Source organism: Carettochelys insculpta, chromosome 5 (genome assembly GCF_033958435.1).
Source record: "Carettochelys insculpta isolate YL-2023 chromosome 5, ASM3395843v1, whole genome shotgun sequence".
NCBI classification, from domain to species: Eukaryota; Metazoa; Chordata; order Testudines; family Carettochelyidae; genus Carettochelys; species Carettochelys insculpta.
The window spans coordinates 38,941,590-38,960,263 of record NC_134141.1 but is presented as its reverse complement, the minus strand read 5'-3'; the positions used below and the strand labels follow the sequence as shown (position 1 = coordinate 38,960,263).

Here is an 18,674-nt window from a genome sequence, read left to right as displayed (position 1 = left end):
ATTGCTACCTGTCTCCATGTGTTGAATGCACGTCAGGAGATGAAGAATACCAATTGACTCATTCAATGAAGAATGGACGTATCATATGTCTGTGTATATGTGCACGTGGAACAAAAATGAGGGAAAACAATCAGAGCTAGCTAAGTGATCATGTTTTCCAGAGTAAGGAGTTGTTAGACTACAGCATTCTTGACACTTGCAATTTTAGAAAGTAAAGGTTTGGGAAGATCTTGGCAACTTTGCTGAGGCACCTAACAAGTATGGAGGAGCATGAATTACATACTTAATGGTGAGGACTAACACGCATTGGTGAGGTAGGAAAAGGTACAGGAGCCCCATCAACAGGCACCTTAGTCGAGTCAATCCAGCCCCTTTCACAAAACCAAAATTCACTTTAATAAAAAGCTAAAACATTAGAAAGAATGAAACAAAGACCATCACTCAGTACAAAAGCTAGAAGAAAAGTCTCAATCAGGGACAAAGAATGGTAACATGCTGATCACTTCACCGGCTTCGGTCTCAATTCTGTCATAAACCCATTTTCTATTACAGCGACACTCTGGTCCACATTTGTTTGAATTGCATTTAGGGCACGGATAGAAGCAACCCAGGCAGTTCTTCTCCAGGCAGTCACACAAATCCACGCTGTTACAAAGCAGCTTGCCGTGTTTGTCATACTTCTTGATAGTTCTGTTAGAGGAGAAACAGAGACACTCAGAGAATATTTCAAACGTGCTCAATGACTGAAATAAACTAATGGCAAACAATCTATATTGGAACAGGTACTTTCTTCTGAGCACTCTTGCAACACAGTGATATACCAGTATAAGGCTACGTCTATACAAGACTGTTTTTCCAACAAAACCAGGCTTTTGTTGAAAAAACCGGCAGAGCATCTACACACAAAACGCGCTTTGTCGACAGACTGTCGACAAAACCTAGCACATCTGCCGGCAGTGTTGTGCCTCTGTGTCTTGAAGAATATCACCTTTATCTACAGTTTCCTGTCAACAAAAAAGATGTGCAGATGCTCTGGGCGCCCTTTTGTCGACACAGCAAGTCCTTCATGGCGCCAGCCAGCTGGAGTTGGGGGGCATTCTCTCCACCGCAATCAAACATCAATGATCTTTGCCTCTGGTTGCTTTTAAAGGCACAAGGAGCCCTGGAAACTCCAAGCAGAAAGCTGAGGGAGTGTGTGCAGGCTGGGAGCACGCTGACAGCACGACGCCCCTACAGCCACACCTTTTACCAAAAAACAATGGGAGAGGCTGCCCGATGCCCTGGAGCCCTCGCAGGATGCTGGTAAGGGATCTCAGGACTCACTCCGGGGGTCCAAGAAGCAGGCCCCCTCATGGTCCAGCCCAGAGCTCCGGGACCTGCTGACCCTCTGGAGCAAGGAGGCCATCCTCCTCAACCCCACAGCTAAGCGCAGAAATGCCCAGGGCCTCACCAGAGCCCTAGTGGAGCTCAGCCACCCCGCCTGCACCCTGGAGCAGGTGTGGGCCAAGGTAAAGGAGCTCCACCAGGGCTACATGCATGTCTGGGATGCACAGTGGGGGTTGGGGACAAGGACTGCCACTTACCCCTATTAGAACAAGTTGGAGCAACTTCTGGGGGGGCAAGGGTGGCACCCCCAGACACGAAACCTTGGACACCAGGGAGGAGGCTCCCCCCAACACAGATGGTGTCCCAGGACCTGGAAACCCCGCCAGAGCCACTGCAGGACCTGCCCTTGGAACCTGAGTCCAGCGTGAGGACTTTAACAATAGCCCCAGACTCGGGCCCCTCCAGTGCCACAGTGTTGGCACAGGTAGCTCCAGACTTCTTCACAGGACCATCCAGTGAGTAGCCTATGGGTCACGCAGCCCGGGGGAGGCGGGAAGGGAGGTTGTTTACGGCACTGATAGGGTGCGCCATGGTCCTTGCCTGGATGGCTCAGGCAAGAACCCCCACCATGGGCCAGACTTGTATGTCCATGTTCATCGCAATGTCCCACCCAGACCCAGTGGGCAGCCCTGGGCATGGGCACTGGCCCACTGCCAGCACCACCAGGGGCCACATGAGCTCCAGGGACCTGAGGGGGGGATGCCTGCCCATGCCATGCCTGGGAGCGGGCCAGCCACACATTCAATGACCCAACTGAAGAGTGCAGCCCCCCTGTGGCAGTCAGCTCAGTCCCCGTGACACCACCGGATCGCCGTGCAGCGTGGCCTGCCATGCAGGGGGCACAGGCATGTACACCCAGGATACCCCTGTCCCATGGCCCAGGGATGGGGCCCGCTGCTCACTGTGGGTAGGGCCTTATGGGCTGTGCTACGGGAAGGACTCCCCATCATCCGAGGGCCAGGCCAACCCCACCACTCAGCCAGGCACCCCCAGTGAGGAGCCGGAGCCGGAGCCAGAGCCGGCCAAACTGCGAGGGTTGCCCCAGAGAGACGTCACCCCACTACCATCAAGGCATGCCAGCGGCTGGAGGGGCCATCACTGATGGGACGATGATGCCCTACAGGCATATACAGTCACCCTCTGCCCCCAGTATGTCCAGCCATTACAGGAGGCAACAGAATCTTGCCTTCAGGGGCCTGAAGGCACACGCAATCTGGTTGTGTACCCGGGTGAAGCGGGTGTTGAAGAGTTCCTGGGTGGGGTCCAGATGGCTGGTTTAGGGCTTTATGAGCCAGCGTATGAGAGGATAGGCTGTATCCCCCACCATACACACAGGCATGTCCACATCCCCAATGGCCAGCTCCCAGCAGGGGATGTAGGCATTCACCTCCATCCTCCAGCACAAGCTAGAGTTGTGGAACACCCTGGCATCGTGGGTCCAGCCCAGTCATCCAACATAGGTGTCCAGGAACTGTCCACGGTGGTCCACCAGGGCCTGCACCACGATGGAGTGATAGCCCTTATAATAAATGTGGCATGCAGCACTGTGTCCAGGGCCTGGTTAGGAATGTGGGTCCTGTCCAGTGCCCCAAAAGAACTGGGAAAGCCGAGGGCATCGAAGCCGGCCAAAATGGTGTCCAAGTTGGTGATGTGGACGAGCCTCCAGACCAGGAACACATTAATGGTCTATGCTACCTGCGAAGGGAGGAGACCATACACACGTGAGAAACAGGGAGGGATAGCGCCCTGGGCCCCCGTGGGCTCTCCAACCTCTCCCAATCCTCCACCTCCCCCCGCCAGCTCTCCAGGAGCCCACCCTGCGAGGCTGCCCCCCTCCAGCAGCAGGGCTGCGTGAGGCTGGGGCAGCACAGTCCCCTGGGGACAGGGCTTTCCCCCAACCCCTCCCCTCAACCCCTTCACCCCAAAACTCCCCCTTGGGTGGGCGTCTCCCCCATCCTCTCCCCTTCACACTGTGTAGGGCCTGCAGCCTGAGTGTGCCTTACCTGCATAAGTATAGCCCCAACGGTGCACCTCGCAATGCTGAATTGGTTGTCCATGGAGCGGTAGCTGTTGTGGGTGGCCAGCTTCCACAGGGCAATGGCAACCCACTTCTCCAAGGGAACCGCAGGCCGCATGTTGGTATTCTGTCTGTGAAGGGTGGGGGCAAGCCAGGTGCACAGCTCCAGAAAGGTCTCCTTCCTCATGCAGAAGTTCTGGATCCACTACTGGTTGTCTCACTGCCCCATGACCAGCCGGTCCCACCAGTCGGCGCTGGTGGGGTACTGCCATACCCGCCTGAGCACCCGAGGGCGTGAGGGCGGGCGTAGCACTGGGGCACCATGGGTGGGCTCCACAGGCCAGCTGTCAGGCTCATCTCCCCACTGGTGGTGGAAGACAGCCATCAGGATCATTGACAGGACCAGCAGCAGCTGGCTGTCAGTCAAGGGCGAGCCCGGGGGTGTGATCTGGCTTGGTAGCAGTCAAGAAAGCACTGGATCTCTCACAGACAGGTAGGGAGCCCTGCAACAGCCTTCTTTTCCCTCAAGGTGGTAGGCAAGCCTCAGCATGGGCAGGGAGCCAGAAGCAGAGACAGGCCTTTAGGATCTCACTGGGCAAGCCGTCCTTGATGGGCGTGCCATCTCTGTGAGCCTGTCTTCCGGGGTTTTGGGGCCAGCTCTGTCAACAAAGCAGCTGGAGCTTGTGGCCACTTTCTATCAACAGAACAAATCGAAAGATCAATCTGCTTTTATGTGCGGACGCAATCTGTCGATGGATGTTTTGTCAGGACATCCCTTCCCAGAGTCACTTCCATCAACAGATGCTTCTTGTGTAGACGTAGCTTAAGATTCTGGTAATAGACACAATTATCAAGTAATATGTGTGCTACAAAATAAGTCAAACTTCTTTTGAACTAAACCAAAGAAGTCTATTTACTCTGCTGAACGCTCACATTTTAACAAGTCTATGAAAATAGTTCTAATTTTGTGTATATTGAGTAAACATTTCAATTTCCTTCTTACTTGGGTTTATAAAAAAGATCTTGGTTCATCTTTGCCATGCGCTCTTTCTTCTGCTGCTCTCTAGTTTCAGGGTTGAAGTCAGCGACCTGAGGTCCTGGGTTCTGAAATGCTAAGCATTTTAATTGCCGCTCTATTTGTTGCTATGAATGAACAAACAAAGGATAGATTATAAATACCAAAAAGTAGCCAGAATTTTTTATTTACTGCCTCATGTTTGCTAGTTTTCTTCAACAACAAATAATCTCCACAATACAAAGGGCACGTAAGGCAAAAACCTGACCTGCTATATCAAGAGGATGAATTCAAAACAATTCATCCACGTATTAATTTGTAACCACTTATGCTCAAGGCCCACTTTGTCAGCTAACAAAGAAGGGCATAGCCAGAAATCTCCAATTTTATGCAGGTGTGAATGCACAGAAATGGGGTGGTAAGCATGACACAACAGCTCCTAGTCTCGACAGCCCGTCTCGCAACACAAGCTGCAACGTCCACACAGATGTAGCCCCACAAGTGCAAGTCTATATGCCAGGCCTGGGAAGCTGTCTCTCAGCAGCAATATGGCCATACCCAGAGAACTCAGGTTGTAGTACCTCACAGAAATGAAATGGACTGTTTTCCTTTTATTTTTTCACAAAACTGAAAAAGCCATCACCTTGGCCAGAAACACTCTCTTCTTCTAAGGGCCTTAGCTAGAGTGAATTCAAAAACAGGAAAGAGGGAGCTCAGCACTTGTGTTACTCTGCCAGAGAGGCTGGATCACATCATAAATACCATCTAAGTAAGATGGTAGGCACCGAATTTTCTGAATTACTTTGCAGTTAGATACTGTTGCCATTGTGCATTTTCCTTTGAATCAGAACAAATTTCAAAGCAGAAGTTCTAACAGAAATAAGCCGCGTCTACACTAGCCGGCTATTTCGAAGTAGCTGTGCCAACCTCGAAGTAGCTTTGCCAACTTCGAAATAGCGCCCGCCACATCTACACGCGGCGAGCGCTATTTCGAAGTTGAAATCGACGTAAGGCGGCAAGACGTCGAAGTCGCTATCCTCATCAGGAGATGGGAATAGCGCCCTACTTCAACATTGAACGTCAAAGTAGGGTACGTGTAGACGATCCGCGTCCTGCAACATAGAAATAGCGGGGTCCTCCATGGCGGCCATCAGCTGAGGGGTTGAGAGATGCTCTCTCCAGCCCCTGAGCTCTGTGGTCGCCGCGTGCAGCAGCCCCTTAAAGCTCCCCGCCCTCTTATTTCCTGTGCAGGAAGCTGAGAGCTCGTGCAGGCAGCAGCACAGCCACGTGCCCAGCCTGCACTTCCCTCTGGAGCCCCAAGCCACCATCCTGCACCCCATGGCAGCCAGCCAGCCCCCCAAGCGCCCACAGGGCACCCCCCCAAGGGGACCCAGGGCTCCCAGTCTGCCAGCCAGAGGGGGAAAAGGCAGCAGGGCCCCTCCTGGACGGAGGCCAAGATCCGGGACCTGCTGGGGCTCTGGGGCGAGGAGGAGGTGCTCCAGGTAATGGGGAGCAAGAGGCAGAACACGAATGCGTTCACTCGGCTGGCCGAGGGCCTGGCTGCCCAGGGTCATCCTGCCCGCATTCCTGACCACGTCAGGAGTAAGGTGAAGGAGCTGTGGCAGGGTTACGTCCGGGCCCGGGACACGGCCAGCCGATCTGGGGCTGCCCCCGCCACTTGCCCCTTTTACAGGGAGCTCAGGGAAATCCTGGGCCCCCAGTACACCTCCTCCCCACCCAGCCACCCTTGACACATCGGCCAACGAGCCCCAGCAGGCCCCGGAGACGGAGTCCGTCCCAGAGGCCAGCCCTGCACCCCAGGGGACCCCCCAGGAGCCCACCCCAGGACACCGGAGGAGGAGGGGGACTCCAGCAATGGGGGGCTGCAGATCGCCCTCCCCTCCCGCAGCTCCAGCAGGGCATCCGCCCGATGGCTGTCCCCAGACCGTGGGAGCAGAGCATCAGGTATGTACCCCCCTGGTGCACAACCCCAGGGTTAAGGGGCGGGGACAAGAGACATGACCAGGGCCCTCCACACACCCAGATGACCATGGCCCCGAGAACAGCAGTGGCATGTTCCTCAGAAGAGTCCATCAGCCCCTGCCCCCCAGCAGGACAGCACCATGCCCCATCCCTGGGGATGTGGGGAGCGGAACCTAGGTCCCCCGGGGGGTGGGGGGTTGGACACCCATCATCATCAGCAGCAGCAGCATCTCTGGGGGATGGGGAACCAGTAGCAGAGGGGTGGAGGGACAAGGGCCACGGGTCAGGGCCCAGACTAACGGCTGTCTCCACTCTTCTTCCCCCCTCTGTTCCACAGCTGCACCATCGGAGGGCCCGGAGAGCACCGGCGCGATGTCTGTCGTCCCAGACAGCCCACCGGGGCCATCCCACCAGGCCAGCCCCTTGGCGGAGCACGGACCAGCCCCAGGACGAGCCTGACAGCAGCGGGGCCATCTGCGGGCATCCACGGACCCCCAGCTGCTCACCACCCTCCGGCGTCAGCTGGAAGTGTCCAAGCGGCGCCTGCAGGTGGAGGAACGGCGGCTCCACCTCCAGTAGTGAGCGCTGGCCTGGTGCCAGGAGGCTTGGGGGGCCTTCATGCGCACGTTCCAGGACATTGCACGGCACCTGGCCCCCCCGCTGCTCCGCCTGCCGCTCCACCCACCGTCCCTCCACCATTGGCCGTCCTGGGGCCTGCCACCGAGGGGGACCATGGGCCTTTGGACACCACCCAGCCGTATCTGCTGGTTCTCCCGGCCCCCACGCAGCCTTGACCAGGCCTCCGGCCGAGACGTGGGTCACGCCCCCCAACACCAGGTGCAGGACAATAGGGGTGCAGGGCCGAGGAGTTTGCCCCCCAAGGCCCCCTCCTTTGGACTCATTCCCCCCATGTTGATGTAAATAGTTTTTGTTCTACCCCTGTTTTGTAACTGCCCCCCCATGTACATAGTTCCCCCCTTATTCTTCTATTTTCATATTATTAATAATACAAGGGTTGCAGGGTTTGGTTTAAAAAAATTCCATTTTTTTATTGTACAGAAGTGTGGTGGGGGGGGTGTGCTCTCGGGTTCTCTGTGGTGTGGGCGTGGGGGCAGGGAGTGTTGTGGAGGATGGGGGGGTGCAGTGGGTGGCTCACCCGCAGCTGGCCCTGCCAGTGTTCACCCCACAGCCTGGTCAAAATGGGCCTGCAGGGCCTCCCGGACCCGGAGCCCCTCAGGGTCGACCTGGCGACTGGGGGCAGCGGGTGGCTGGACGTCGGCCCTGCCAGCCTCCACAGCCCAGCCCTGGAAGAAGGCCTCTCCATTGCTCTCCACCAGGTTGTGGAGTGCGCTGCACGCGCCCACAACCTGGGGGATGTTGGTGAGGCCTGCATCCAGGCGGGTGAGGAGACACCTCCAGCACCCTTTGAGGCAGCCAAAAGTGCGCTCGACCACCTGGCGCGCATGGTTCAAGCACGTGTTGAACCGTTCCTGGCTGGCTGTGACATGGCCCGTGTAAGGGTGCATGAACCAGGGCCAGAGGGGGTATGCCGTGTCTGCGACGACGCAGAGGGGCATGGTGGTGTCCCCCACAGGGATCTCCCACTGGGGGATGTAGGTCCCCACATCCAGCCGGAGGCACAGGCCCAAATTTCTGAACACCTGGGCATCGTGGGTGCTGCCAGGCCAGCCAACATAAATGTCCAAGAGGTGGCCCCGGCTGTCCACCAAGGCCTGGAGGACCACAGAATGGTATCCCTTCCTATTGAGGAAGCATCCTCCGCTGTGCTCTGGGGCACGGATGGGGATATGGGTCCCATCCAGAGCCCCAAAGCAATTTGGGAAGCCCAGGCTGGCAAACTCCGCGATGGCAGCATCCGGGTCCCCAAGCCACATGAGCTTGTGGAAGAGCAGGGCACTGACTGCATGGACGACCTGCAGGGGAAGGACATGAGAGAGCACTGGTGAGGTGTGTGCAGGTTGTGTCTGGCCCTCCCCCCAGGCTCCCCCCCCCGCCCCTGGGTCCTCTTACCTCCATGACGACAGCCCCGACGGTGGCCTTGCCGATGCCGAACTGCTGCCCTAAGGATCAGTAGCTGTCTGGAGTGGCCAGCTTCCAGACAGAGATGCCGACCCGTTTCTCTACGGTGAGGGCACGTCACATGGGGGTGTCCTGGTGCCGTAAGGCAGGGGTGAGCCACTGGCAGAGCTCCAGGAATGTCTGCCAGCTCATTCTGAAGTTCCGGAGCCAGCGGTCATTGTCCCACTCACCGAGCACCAGCCACTCCCACCAGTCTGTGCTCGTGGGGTATCTCCACAGCCGGCGGCGTGTGCGGCAGGGGGGTGGGAGGGCAGCAAGGTCTGGGCTGCTTCCTCATCCCCCGAGGACAGCTCATCTTCCTGAAATAAAAGATGGTCAGCTGCCTCCTGCATGGCACTGAGCAGGGCAACCACTGCTCCTCCAGGGGCAGGTGTGTGGGCCTCTGGCTGCTGCTGCTGGGGGTCCATGCTGCTTCCACGGGGTGTGCGTGCCTGTGGCTCTGCAGACCGCGTGCTGTGCAGGCTGAGTGTGTCTGGGAGGGGCCCTTTAAGGGAGCAGCTTGCTGTTGCCCCGGAAGTGCTAGTCTGCCCTGTGACCCTGTCTGCAGCTGTTCCTGGCACCCTTATTTCGATTTGGGCTGCTTTGGTGTGTAGACGCTCCCCTGCAGCACCTACTTCAATGTAGTGCTGTCCAACGTTGATGTTGAACGTCGACGGCACCAGCCCTGGAGGATGTGTAGACGCTATTCATCGAAATAGCTTATTTCAATTTCACTACATCGAAATAAGCTATTTCAATGTAGCATACCATTGTAGACATAGCTATAGAGTTACTGAAAGATTATTTGACTTCTGCCTCTCAGTAACACCCTCTTTCAAACTTCAATAGACCATTCATCACATTGCCTGCCTGCCCTGTTCCTTGTTTATGTCTGTGTTGCACAATCCCTATTAACCACACATAAGATCTTCCACGTGTTAAGGCTAGTCCTCCTGACTGGTCCGGACTCTTATCAGTATTATATCAGCTCTTCTTCAGATTCTCTCCAGTGAACCTAAATTTGCATTCTTCAAGTTAGTTTCTTAGACAGTTCTTACAATACAAACAGAAATCTCAATGTCTGGAAAAAACCTTTAGCAAGGATGTTGCATAATTTTCAATTATTTTGAAACCTATATTATAGTAGAGGAAAATCATATTTCAACATTAAACCATAAAACAAAGGTCCACTAAAGTGCACGATGTGCCTTTTAGAGTAATAATTCAGTAGCCCACAATATAAAATAAAATACTATCTCTTTCCTAATCTCAGCGGACTCATTCCTTGTTCTCTTACCCGCCTCTGTTCCCTCAGCTCCCAAGGGCCTATCTCTCCAAGAAGAATCTGAGGGCAAGGAGAAGGTATGGAAGATCATTAGTGGTGGAAAGAACTTGCAGGACTGAAGAACATGAAGAGAGGCATGGAAGAGAACAGAGGAGCCAAAGCAAACAATTCATAGACAGTGGAAGGACGTTGGCATGGTTCCTTTATTGAATTTTTGCTGGAAATCTGGATTTAAAATTAAATAAAACCATTGGGGGTGGGATTTAAAGAGAATGGGCCTTATTCCCTATTGTCCTACATCTTGGATTGTTATTTACACCTGTAAAAACCATTTGTAAATGAGCATAAAGTGTTATTGGTTGGAACAGTAGCATTTCACACCTCTTTCACTCAGTGCACACTTGTCGTAAATGGAGGTGCAAAATGGTTAACATCTGTTCGGGATTCTCAAGAGTTTGGTAGAAGTGGATTATTTTATTTATAAATTCATGTTTTCTTCTCATATGTAAATTGATGCAAGTCAGCTTCCATCATCTTCACTGCAAATTCCCTCAGATAATTGTGGTCAATGTTTACATTAATTCTTTAACACTGTGCTCCCAGGAGAAGGTTCCAGTCACATTACACTGGTGATAGCACTGGGAGTTTTAGCACCTTTGCTTTGTTGTGACACATGTCCAATAGCCAACTGAAAGCCTTTTAATTGCAAGCTGGCTGAATCAAGTATCGAAAATTAAAGCCTCTGGTAACCATGGGACAATCTCATCAGCTTTATATGTAGACATTTAAATTATGTGGGAAGAAATTGGGTTTTACTCTCAAAATTCAGTCCCTGCTCATAGCTTACAAACTTTCTGACTGGCAACAAACAACAGGAACAATGAAAGCTGAAATGCAAAACACTAGGAACTCCTTCCAAACCTCAGTGTAAAATTAATTACAAGGATAATTTCCTAATGAGAGGTTGTCCCACTTCCCTTCATCATCCTTATTACAATTCTTAAAAATGCTGAATATTCCATACTTGCACAAGTATTGCTGTAATTTTACTACAGGTTGAACTTCTCTAATCCAGAACTCTCTCATCCAGCAAACTCTGTAACGCAGAATGATTTTAGTTAGCCAGATGACCATATATCATGGGTGTAGCCAAGTTTCCCATGGTCCCATAAAGTTTATTTACAGTCACCAGTTCTGGCTCTCAGTTTTCTGTGCTGTTATTTAGCTGTAATTTCTCCTAAATGTCTTCTAAGAGCCCAATAAGCAGTGAAAGTATTGGTAATGTGCTAGAAAATATTGACCTCTCGTCATCAGGCAAATTCTCTTGTCCAGCACCAGTCAAGTCCCAGTGGTGCCAGATGAGAGAGGTTCATCCTGTATTTGCCTTTACTATATTTGCATATTTTCTCCAGCACCTTCATCATTAACAAAGTACTTCAAAAGTCATACCAGTTGCTTCTGTGTTATCTGACATCCCTTAGTAGGAGTGGAATTTGCTCCTGCAGGTTCCTCCTGGGCAGAAATATTTTTCTCCATAGAGTTTTCTTCCATATGATCACTCATTTCAAGACACTAAAAAATAAAACATGAAAAACTGAGAAATATATAGGTGCAACAACCAAAGACTTTTCAGGGACCTGGTCAAACTTTTAAATTGATCAGCCGGTATCTGTCTCAGACCCCCAAAGGTACTAGACTCCCATTACTTACTGAAGTAACTATGAGTCAGTAACAGGTTCTATTTTACATGTTATGAAAACTCTAAAACAAACAAACATAAAACCTAGAAACATATCATCAAAGGCAAGCTACTATTAATAAACTAACTAAAAATACAACCCTACCAGATCAACATTGAATCTAATCAGCAAATCAAACAACTTAGTCTAAATATTGGACTGGAATTAGATCATCAAATTAATAAAAAAAATATACTCCTTATATGAATTCTAAGTAGTCTGAGAATATAGCTGTCCAGCCAGGTATATATCCCAATTTAGGAATGTTACCATGGTTTATAAAATCTGTAATTTGAATCTGGTTAAAAAGCCTATTATTAAAACCAAACTATTACCTTACATCTGAAACTCAGTCTCAAAGCTATTATACAGCTTCCTTTTCTACTTCAATTCTCACATGACAGCTAATCTGTTCTTTCCCTGATGAAGATTATACAAATATTTAATAGAATGCTCTCCAGAAGCAAAACTCTTATGTACTAAAAATTGCAGGTGAAAATCTGATGTCTTTTAAGACTTAAACACAGAGTACTGTCATGAGTGTCTTTATACAAAAATATAGGTCTGTTTAAACATGGGGAACTTTTCTTTCTGGCATTTTCCTTGTGATGGTTTTCTGGATGTGCCTGCATACAGCCTCACTTTCATTTCCATGCCCAAAAAAATAATGAAAATTAAAAAGCTAAGGCCTCTCCCAATTAATACAAGCAAAAGATAAAAAAAAATTAGTAAGACGAAAAATAAGACATTTAAAACTCTTCAGCTCGCTCAGTCTTCCGAACTCTGAAGAGTAGGAATGCACACAAGGAGCCAGACAACGATATTCTTCTGACAAAACCCTTCCCACTAATAGGCCTCCTTTAGGGGCTGGCAGAGAGTGGTCAAAGGCTGAGTTGGCCTATTAACTGATGCTGTGACTTCCTCTCTTCTAAATAATCAGGCCAGAAAATTCTCAAATGCCAGTTTCCTCTGAGGTCTTACTGACCCAAAAAAAGGCTCAACTTTTCATAGCCTCATTCTTAATTCTCACTCTGCCTTAAAAACTTTGGAGAGAAGACTTTAGACAAATCAGACACAAGGCCTACCATAGTGTCATACGATCTGCGCCAATCAACTTTGTATTAGGTTCCTGATTAAACCAGCAATTTTAAAATATTCTGTATTTTCCATATTACAGAGACTCTTGATCTATGACCTTCCCCCAAAATATCAAAAATTCAGGCACACAAGACCACTACTGAGGAAACAGCACAGTCTTACCCAGACTGAATGTCTTGATTATATCACCAATTCATTACAAACTTCCTATAAAACAACAAATGGGAAAACCTCTGGCATAACAAAGTTACTCAACATTCCTTCCTCTACAAAAATAAATGTAAATTTACAATAAATTTCCTTAATCTAATCTCAAAACAGACCATTATTCTTATTCTTTTGGAAATAAAGCAATTACAGCAATCTTCCTATTCTGCAACGGGACTACAGATTAGACAATTTATCCTCTGAAATCTAACTCATGATACAGAAAAGTTACTATAAAGCTCATTATGAAAGACTAATTCAAAATAAGGAATTTTAAATATTAATAAGGTTTGTTATCCATACAAGCTAGTCATCTCATATAGGGTACATATGACAAACTATAATTGTAACACATTAGTTTCAGTATAAAAATTAGGCCAAACTTCTCAGACTTGGGTACCTAAAGATAGATACTTAAATGAATGTTTAAGCACATACATAAATGGTCAAAAATTTAGAAGTGCTGAGCACTCAGCAGTGAATATGCCTGCAAGTGCTTGATTTTAGCCACCAACAATTGAACTGTTTGACCTTAGTTCCTTTAAATTTAATATACAGATATAAACTAAGAAGGCTACTTCACAGGGCAAGAATCATATTCCTCAAAAAAATCCTTAGGTCAAAATTATTCCTGAACTTGTCAAGGGTCATTTACATTTTTGCAATCTGAAATGTTTAAGCAAGACTCCACATTTAACACTTTTCTGTAGCTGGGTAAATGATCAAATAATTCTGCTTTCTTTTGAAATTTCAGGTGACTTGAGCTCCACAGCTGAACCTTTCACCTAAAAAAAAGAAAAGCAGCTCAGTATGGTTGTGAAGAAAACCTACAAGATATGAATCAGGTACTACAGATGTGGTGCCTTCTACCTGAACCTGTAAAGACAGCCATAAAGAATAACTTTGAAAGAAGGTTTCACTTCTCCACAATGGCATGTTGATTCTGAAGCCAAGTGCCCCCCAGTTTAAATGACAACACTTAACTATAGCCGTGACGGGCGCTATTTCGAAGTTGGCGCCACTACTTCGAAGTAGCGTGCACGTGTAGACGCGGCCGGTAAGATCCATTATGTCAGACTGTTAATTTGCTGTTAGATAAATCAGCACAAATGCAGCACTTTAAAGACTAACAAAAAAGTGCTACATTTCAGCTGGTTTGTTTTGTTGAAGTACAGACTAACACAGCTACCTCTCTGTTGCCATTAGATGTCACTGTTGTCTTACACATGTAATCTGGCTCACATTCAAGCAATTTTTAAAAGCTTTCAAATATCAGAGAGGTAGCCGTGTTAGTCTGTGTCCGCAAAAACAACAAGAAGTCCTGTGGCACCTTACAGACTAACAGATATTTTGGAGCATAAACCTTCGTGGGCAAAGATCTGCTTCACCAGATGCAAAAGCTTTCATTGTAAGCAGATTAACAGGTGTCAGAGCTAAAGCCCATCATTTTTTCATTGACCTCCAAAGGATGTGTGGTGATAATATATACCACAATCCCATCATTCCAGACATCACCAAAACAATTCACCAATGTACTGGAGGCTCTAAGTGACAACTGTGGTGAAAATTCCTTTCCTTTTAAACACACACCTTTTCGTTTTGCAGGGTTTTTGCTTATACCTGGAGTCTACTTTATGATTACCAGAAAAACACGTCACTCTGCTAATAAAACACCAGGAAACATTTTTGGACTCATTCACCTAAACAGCCAACCAACACACTCACTATCTCCCACCTCTTTCATCACTCACTGTCACATGCTCTTCCCACATCCCCTCAAATATAAAGAGAGAGAGAATTGTGTGTGATAGATGCTGATCTGGCCACTTAATGCACCTTTGCAAAGTGCTTAGAAATCAGGGCACTGGGCACAGCATAAGAATATGAGCACAACAGACTCACCCCATCACACACACACACACACACACACACACACACATTGTGCACCCACCGTTCATTATTCTCCCATTCATTCCTGCACCTGCTGGGAAACATCTTCCTGCTCTCCCAAGTGTGCTGCTGGGGATCTGTCTGCCCCACATTTCTCCGTCGGGTCTGTCCAAGTTGAGGCCCTGAGAGCCCTTCTCAGACTGCTCCTGGCTCTCTAAGAGTGCCCCACGTTAGGAGTCTCTGACACTTTGCTCCTCTGCCAAGGTTTTCACATCCTCTGTCTCCAGTCATTGCCTCCTGGAGGTGGGCACTCTCTCCATCCCCCCACCCCAGTCTTGCTGCAATTGTTGTGCAAGGACACCACCTCAGTGAGCTGGCTGTCTCCACATTGCTTAAGCCTTTCCACTGCAAGGATCTCTCTTGGGATGCTTCTCGGGGTGGGGGGAAGGAGGGAGTGATGGAGACAGGCGTGCTCTATTTTACCTGCCTTATTTTCCTCCTGTCAGTGACTGCAGAGAGGAAGGCAGCTGAAAGAGCCAGCAAAGAAGAGGGATTCACTGAGCCCTCCTGCTGATGGCACCCCCTACAGGGCGAGAGGAAGAAGTTGAGGCATAGCCAGAAGAACCCTTGAGATGCTCAGTAGTGACAGAGAGATAGCTGTATTCTATCAAAACAAACAAGCAGTCATGTAGCACTTTAAAGACTAACAAAGTAATTTACTAGGTGATAAACTTTCATGGGTCTGTCCCATGAGAGCTCATCACCAAATAATCATGTTGTTAGTCGTTAAAGTGCTACATAACTGCTTTTTTCCTTGAGAAGCTGTCTTGCAGTGAGGTGCCAGGGAAGCGAGGAGAACAAAAGGAGCTGCTCTTTTGACCAGTTTCTAACTCAGGGTTTGTAATCTCAGCTTCTTCCACACTAAGACCCTCTTTTCCCTCCCTCAAAACATCCTTCCACTTTTCCCAAGCCTCTGTCCATTACCAATGTAGAATATGTAGAATAGTTTCAGCTCCCCCCCCCCGGCACCCCCTTACAGCTGTTCACACCCCAACCCCAGACTGAAAACACACAGGGGCTGTGGCCACACTTGGCCAAAACTTTGAAATGGCCATGCAAATGGCCATTTCGACGATTACTAATGAGGTGCTGAATTGAATATTCAGCGCCTCATTAGCATTAGGATGCTTGCAGCAGCGGTGCTTCAAAAGTGTCGCTTTCGAACGCTCGCAGCTCAGCAGAGCTACCTGGGGGTCCTTTTCAAAAGGACCCCGCACCATTCGAAATCCCCTTATTCTACTCAGCAGGGTGCGTCTACACTTGCATTGCTCTTTCGAAAGAGGTATGCAAATGAGGTAAATACAAATGCAAATGAGTTATAAATTTGCATATCTGGCACATCATTTGCATATTCTAATTTCAAAAGAGCTTCTTTCGAAAGCAGAAAGCCAATGTGGACACTGCTCTTTCGAAAGTAAACCCCATCTTCAAAAGAATCCTTCTTCCCTTTATTTAGGGGGGAGGGCTAGCTTAGTGGTTTGAGCATTGGCCTGCTAAATCTAGGGCTGTGACATCAATCCTTGAGAAGGCCACTTAGGGATTGGGGCAAATAGATGTCAGGGATGGTGCTTGGTCCTGCCAAGAGGACAGGGGACTGGACTAGACGACCTCCCAAGATCCCTTCCAGTTCTAGATGTGTACCTCCAATTGAATGAAATTAGAATATGCAAATGAGGTGCCAACATGCAAATTTATTCCTCATTTGTATTTTTGATTTACCTCATTTGCTTACTTCTTTCAAAAGAGGAATGCAAGTGTAGACGCACCCACACAGTCTAGATCAAAGGAAAGCTCAGACCTTTGCTTACTTTAAGGCTAGGATTCCCAGTCAGAATTCACCATTGTTCCCTTTTGTTCCATCTCCACATCACACTGCATCCAAAGTACTTCACTAGGGTAGATAAGCATTATTCCCCCTATGTTATGGTGCATGCTGAGATTAAGGCCAGAATTTACATAAATAGCCATTAATTTTGGGTGCCCAATTTGAGATACTCTTTTCTGATTTAAGTGCTCCCATCAACTTCAACTGGAATTATAGGCACTCAGCATGTCTGAAAATGAGGCACTGTTTCTACTAATGCACCAAAAATCAGTGGCCTTTTCTTGAAACCTTGGTCTAAGTTGAACAAGACAGCAGCTCCCTTCTGCGCTTCTGACCTACTCTGTGATTTTGGATCACAGCAAGTCAACAGCAGAGTAGGGAATTGCCATCTCATTCAACAAAAATGTTTTTTCCACATCACTAAGAAAATATCTTCTACAGCAGACATACAAATCCCCATGTCCTCTATTAATTCTAAAAATAAAGAGCCAAAGTGTACTGTGCAGCAGAGATATTCACAGAAGGGGCACAGAGGGACCAAGGAACTCTTGAGGGTCATAGGCCACAAGATTTACCACACAGTTACCCTCAGATCATCTTCTAGAAGCAGGATAAGGGGGATTATGAGGCCCAAATAGGGATCAGTGGCTAATATCATGCACATAACTCTCTAAAACTCTACAGGAAATTGAATGTAAATTTAATCCAGTCTGGGAATGAAATAATTTTTCCATAGCTGTCTTTGCAAATAGAAATGGTTTATGAGGATGTCAGGGTGGTGGAGGTTATTTTGGGGGGCAACTCACCATTTAGGAGTTCCCTGACAGTATAGTTCCAAATACAGTTGTGCTTTTGGGAGAAAGAGGGGACTCCAGAGACAATGCGGAAGCAAGGGACAAGTGCAGGGATAGCTCTTGCCTCCTGAGGTCCTGATAGTATCCTGGAGAATACATAAGATTTAGAGAGAGAACAATGACCCATTCTATGGGAAGAGTGGGGAAACCAAGCCTCACTATCTCCCAACAGAACAACAAGGCACACACTCTATAATAGGCTCCTTGCAGAGATTTTGTCCCCACATGTCCTTTCCCTAGTTATCTCTTCCATCACAGGATGTGACAGGCCTCTTAATTAGGTCTGAATTCTACAGAATGATCTGTACAATCACTTTATCAGTCTCAGTTTCATTAATCAAGTCGGAGAGGTATCCTCAATTTTTCCTATGAAAAATTACAGTTGGAAGAAGGTTCCAACTGAGAACAGTTATTGAATGAAAAAGGTGGTTTCCAAAATTTTAAATTGTACTTACCAACCAAACAGCCTGGCACACAGAAGAAAGATTAATCTAGGTTTGCTGCCGCACAACTGCTCTGATAGTGAGATCCTGACATCAGCCCCAGAGTGACTGAAACAGACGACCAAGTATCAAAATAATGGTCCCAGAAGGACTGCGCAGAAGACAATGCCAGGTAAAACTCCTAAAGGACCTCATCCTCATCTCATTATTTACAGTCTTTTTAAGTATTTAGCATTCAGTGCATAAAACCTGAGAAATCCATTTAAACTTCGATGTTATTCTTCATTATGTGTGTGTGCACCTTCTTTATGGTATGTTATATGTTTTATAAGAGTTTTGCATGATATAAACTGTATGTCATGCAAAACTCTTTTAGGCCTTTGTTTAAATGTAAAAATAACCAATAAGCCTAAGTTTTTACACTTTTAAAAAAGATTGCTAGAAAAAAAAACAACATGGTAATAACAGGACAATAGTTTACCACATTAAATAGTTTGTGAGATGCTTTAATAATTTAACAGCCACCTGTTGCATCTTAAAGTCATCAAGTAAACACACTTTCCCCAAACTGCTAAAATGTTGCAACACTACCACACTTGTTTTTGTCTCTGATTTAGTTTACAATAAGGCCAAAAGAAAAAATGCATGCTGATTTTGACACTTTGGGAAGGTTTTTATATTTCCAAAACATTGAGATCATAAATGACTTTTCCCTGTCACTTTGAGAGAGCAAGTTTAAAATTATCAAAACCCTTAAATCTCAAATATTGGCTCTGAGTCTGTGTATGGCTGT

The 18,674-nt window shown here is 48.1% G+C and overlaps 1 protein-coding gene across 1 annotated transcript; it reads right to left on the bottom strand.

The window, feature by feature from the left end:
* Positions 1 to 467: 467 nt before the first annotated feature.
* Positions 468 to 17,975, bottom strand: ARL14EPL (ARF like GTPase 14 effector protein like). Its single transcript, XM_074994117.1, has 5 exons — positions 17,936 to 17,975; positions 11,215 to 11,339; positions 9,778 to 9,825; positions 4,407 to 4,546; positions 468 to 690 (listed from the first exon to the last, which is right to left on the bottom strand). The coding sequence occupies exons 1-5, from the start codon at positions 17,973 to 17,975 to the stop codon at positions 468 to 470; spliced, it is 576 nt and encodes a 191-aa protein (XP_074850218.1).
* Positions 17,976 to 18,674: the final 699 nt, after the last annotated feature.

Coding starts and splice junctions, on each gene's coding strand:
- ARL14EPL (XM_074994117.1), bottom strand. CDS start 17,975: ATGTCAGGATCTCACTATCAGAGCAGTTGTGCGGCAGCAA. Junction 11,340..17,935: donor GAGCAGTTGTGCGGCAGCAA/ACCTAGATTAAT, acceptor GTTTTATTTTTT/AGTGTCTTGAAATGAGTGAT. Junction 4,547..9,777: donor AGCTGAGGGAACAGAGGCGG/GTAAGAGAACAA, acceptor GTTCATTCATAG/CAACAAATAGAGCGGCAATT.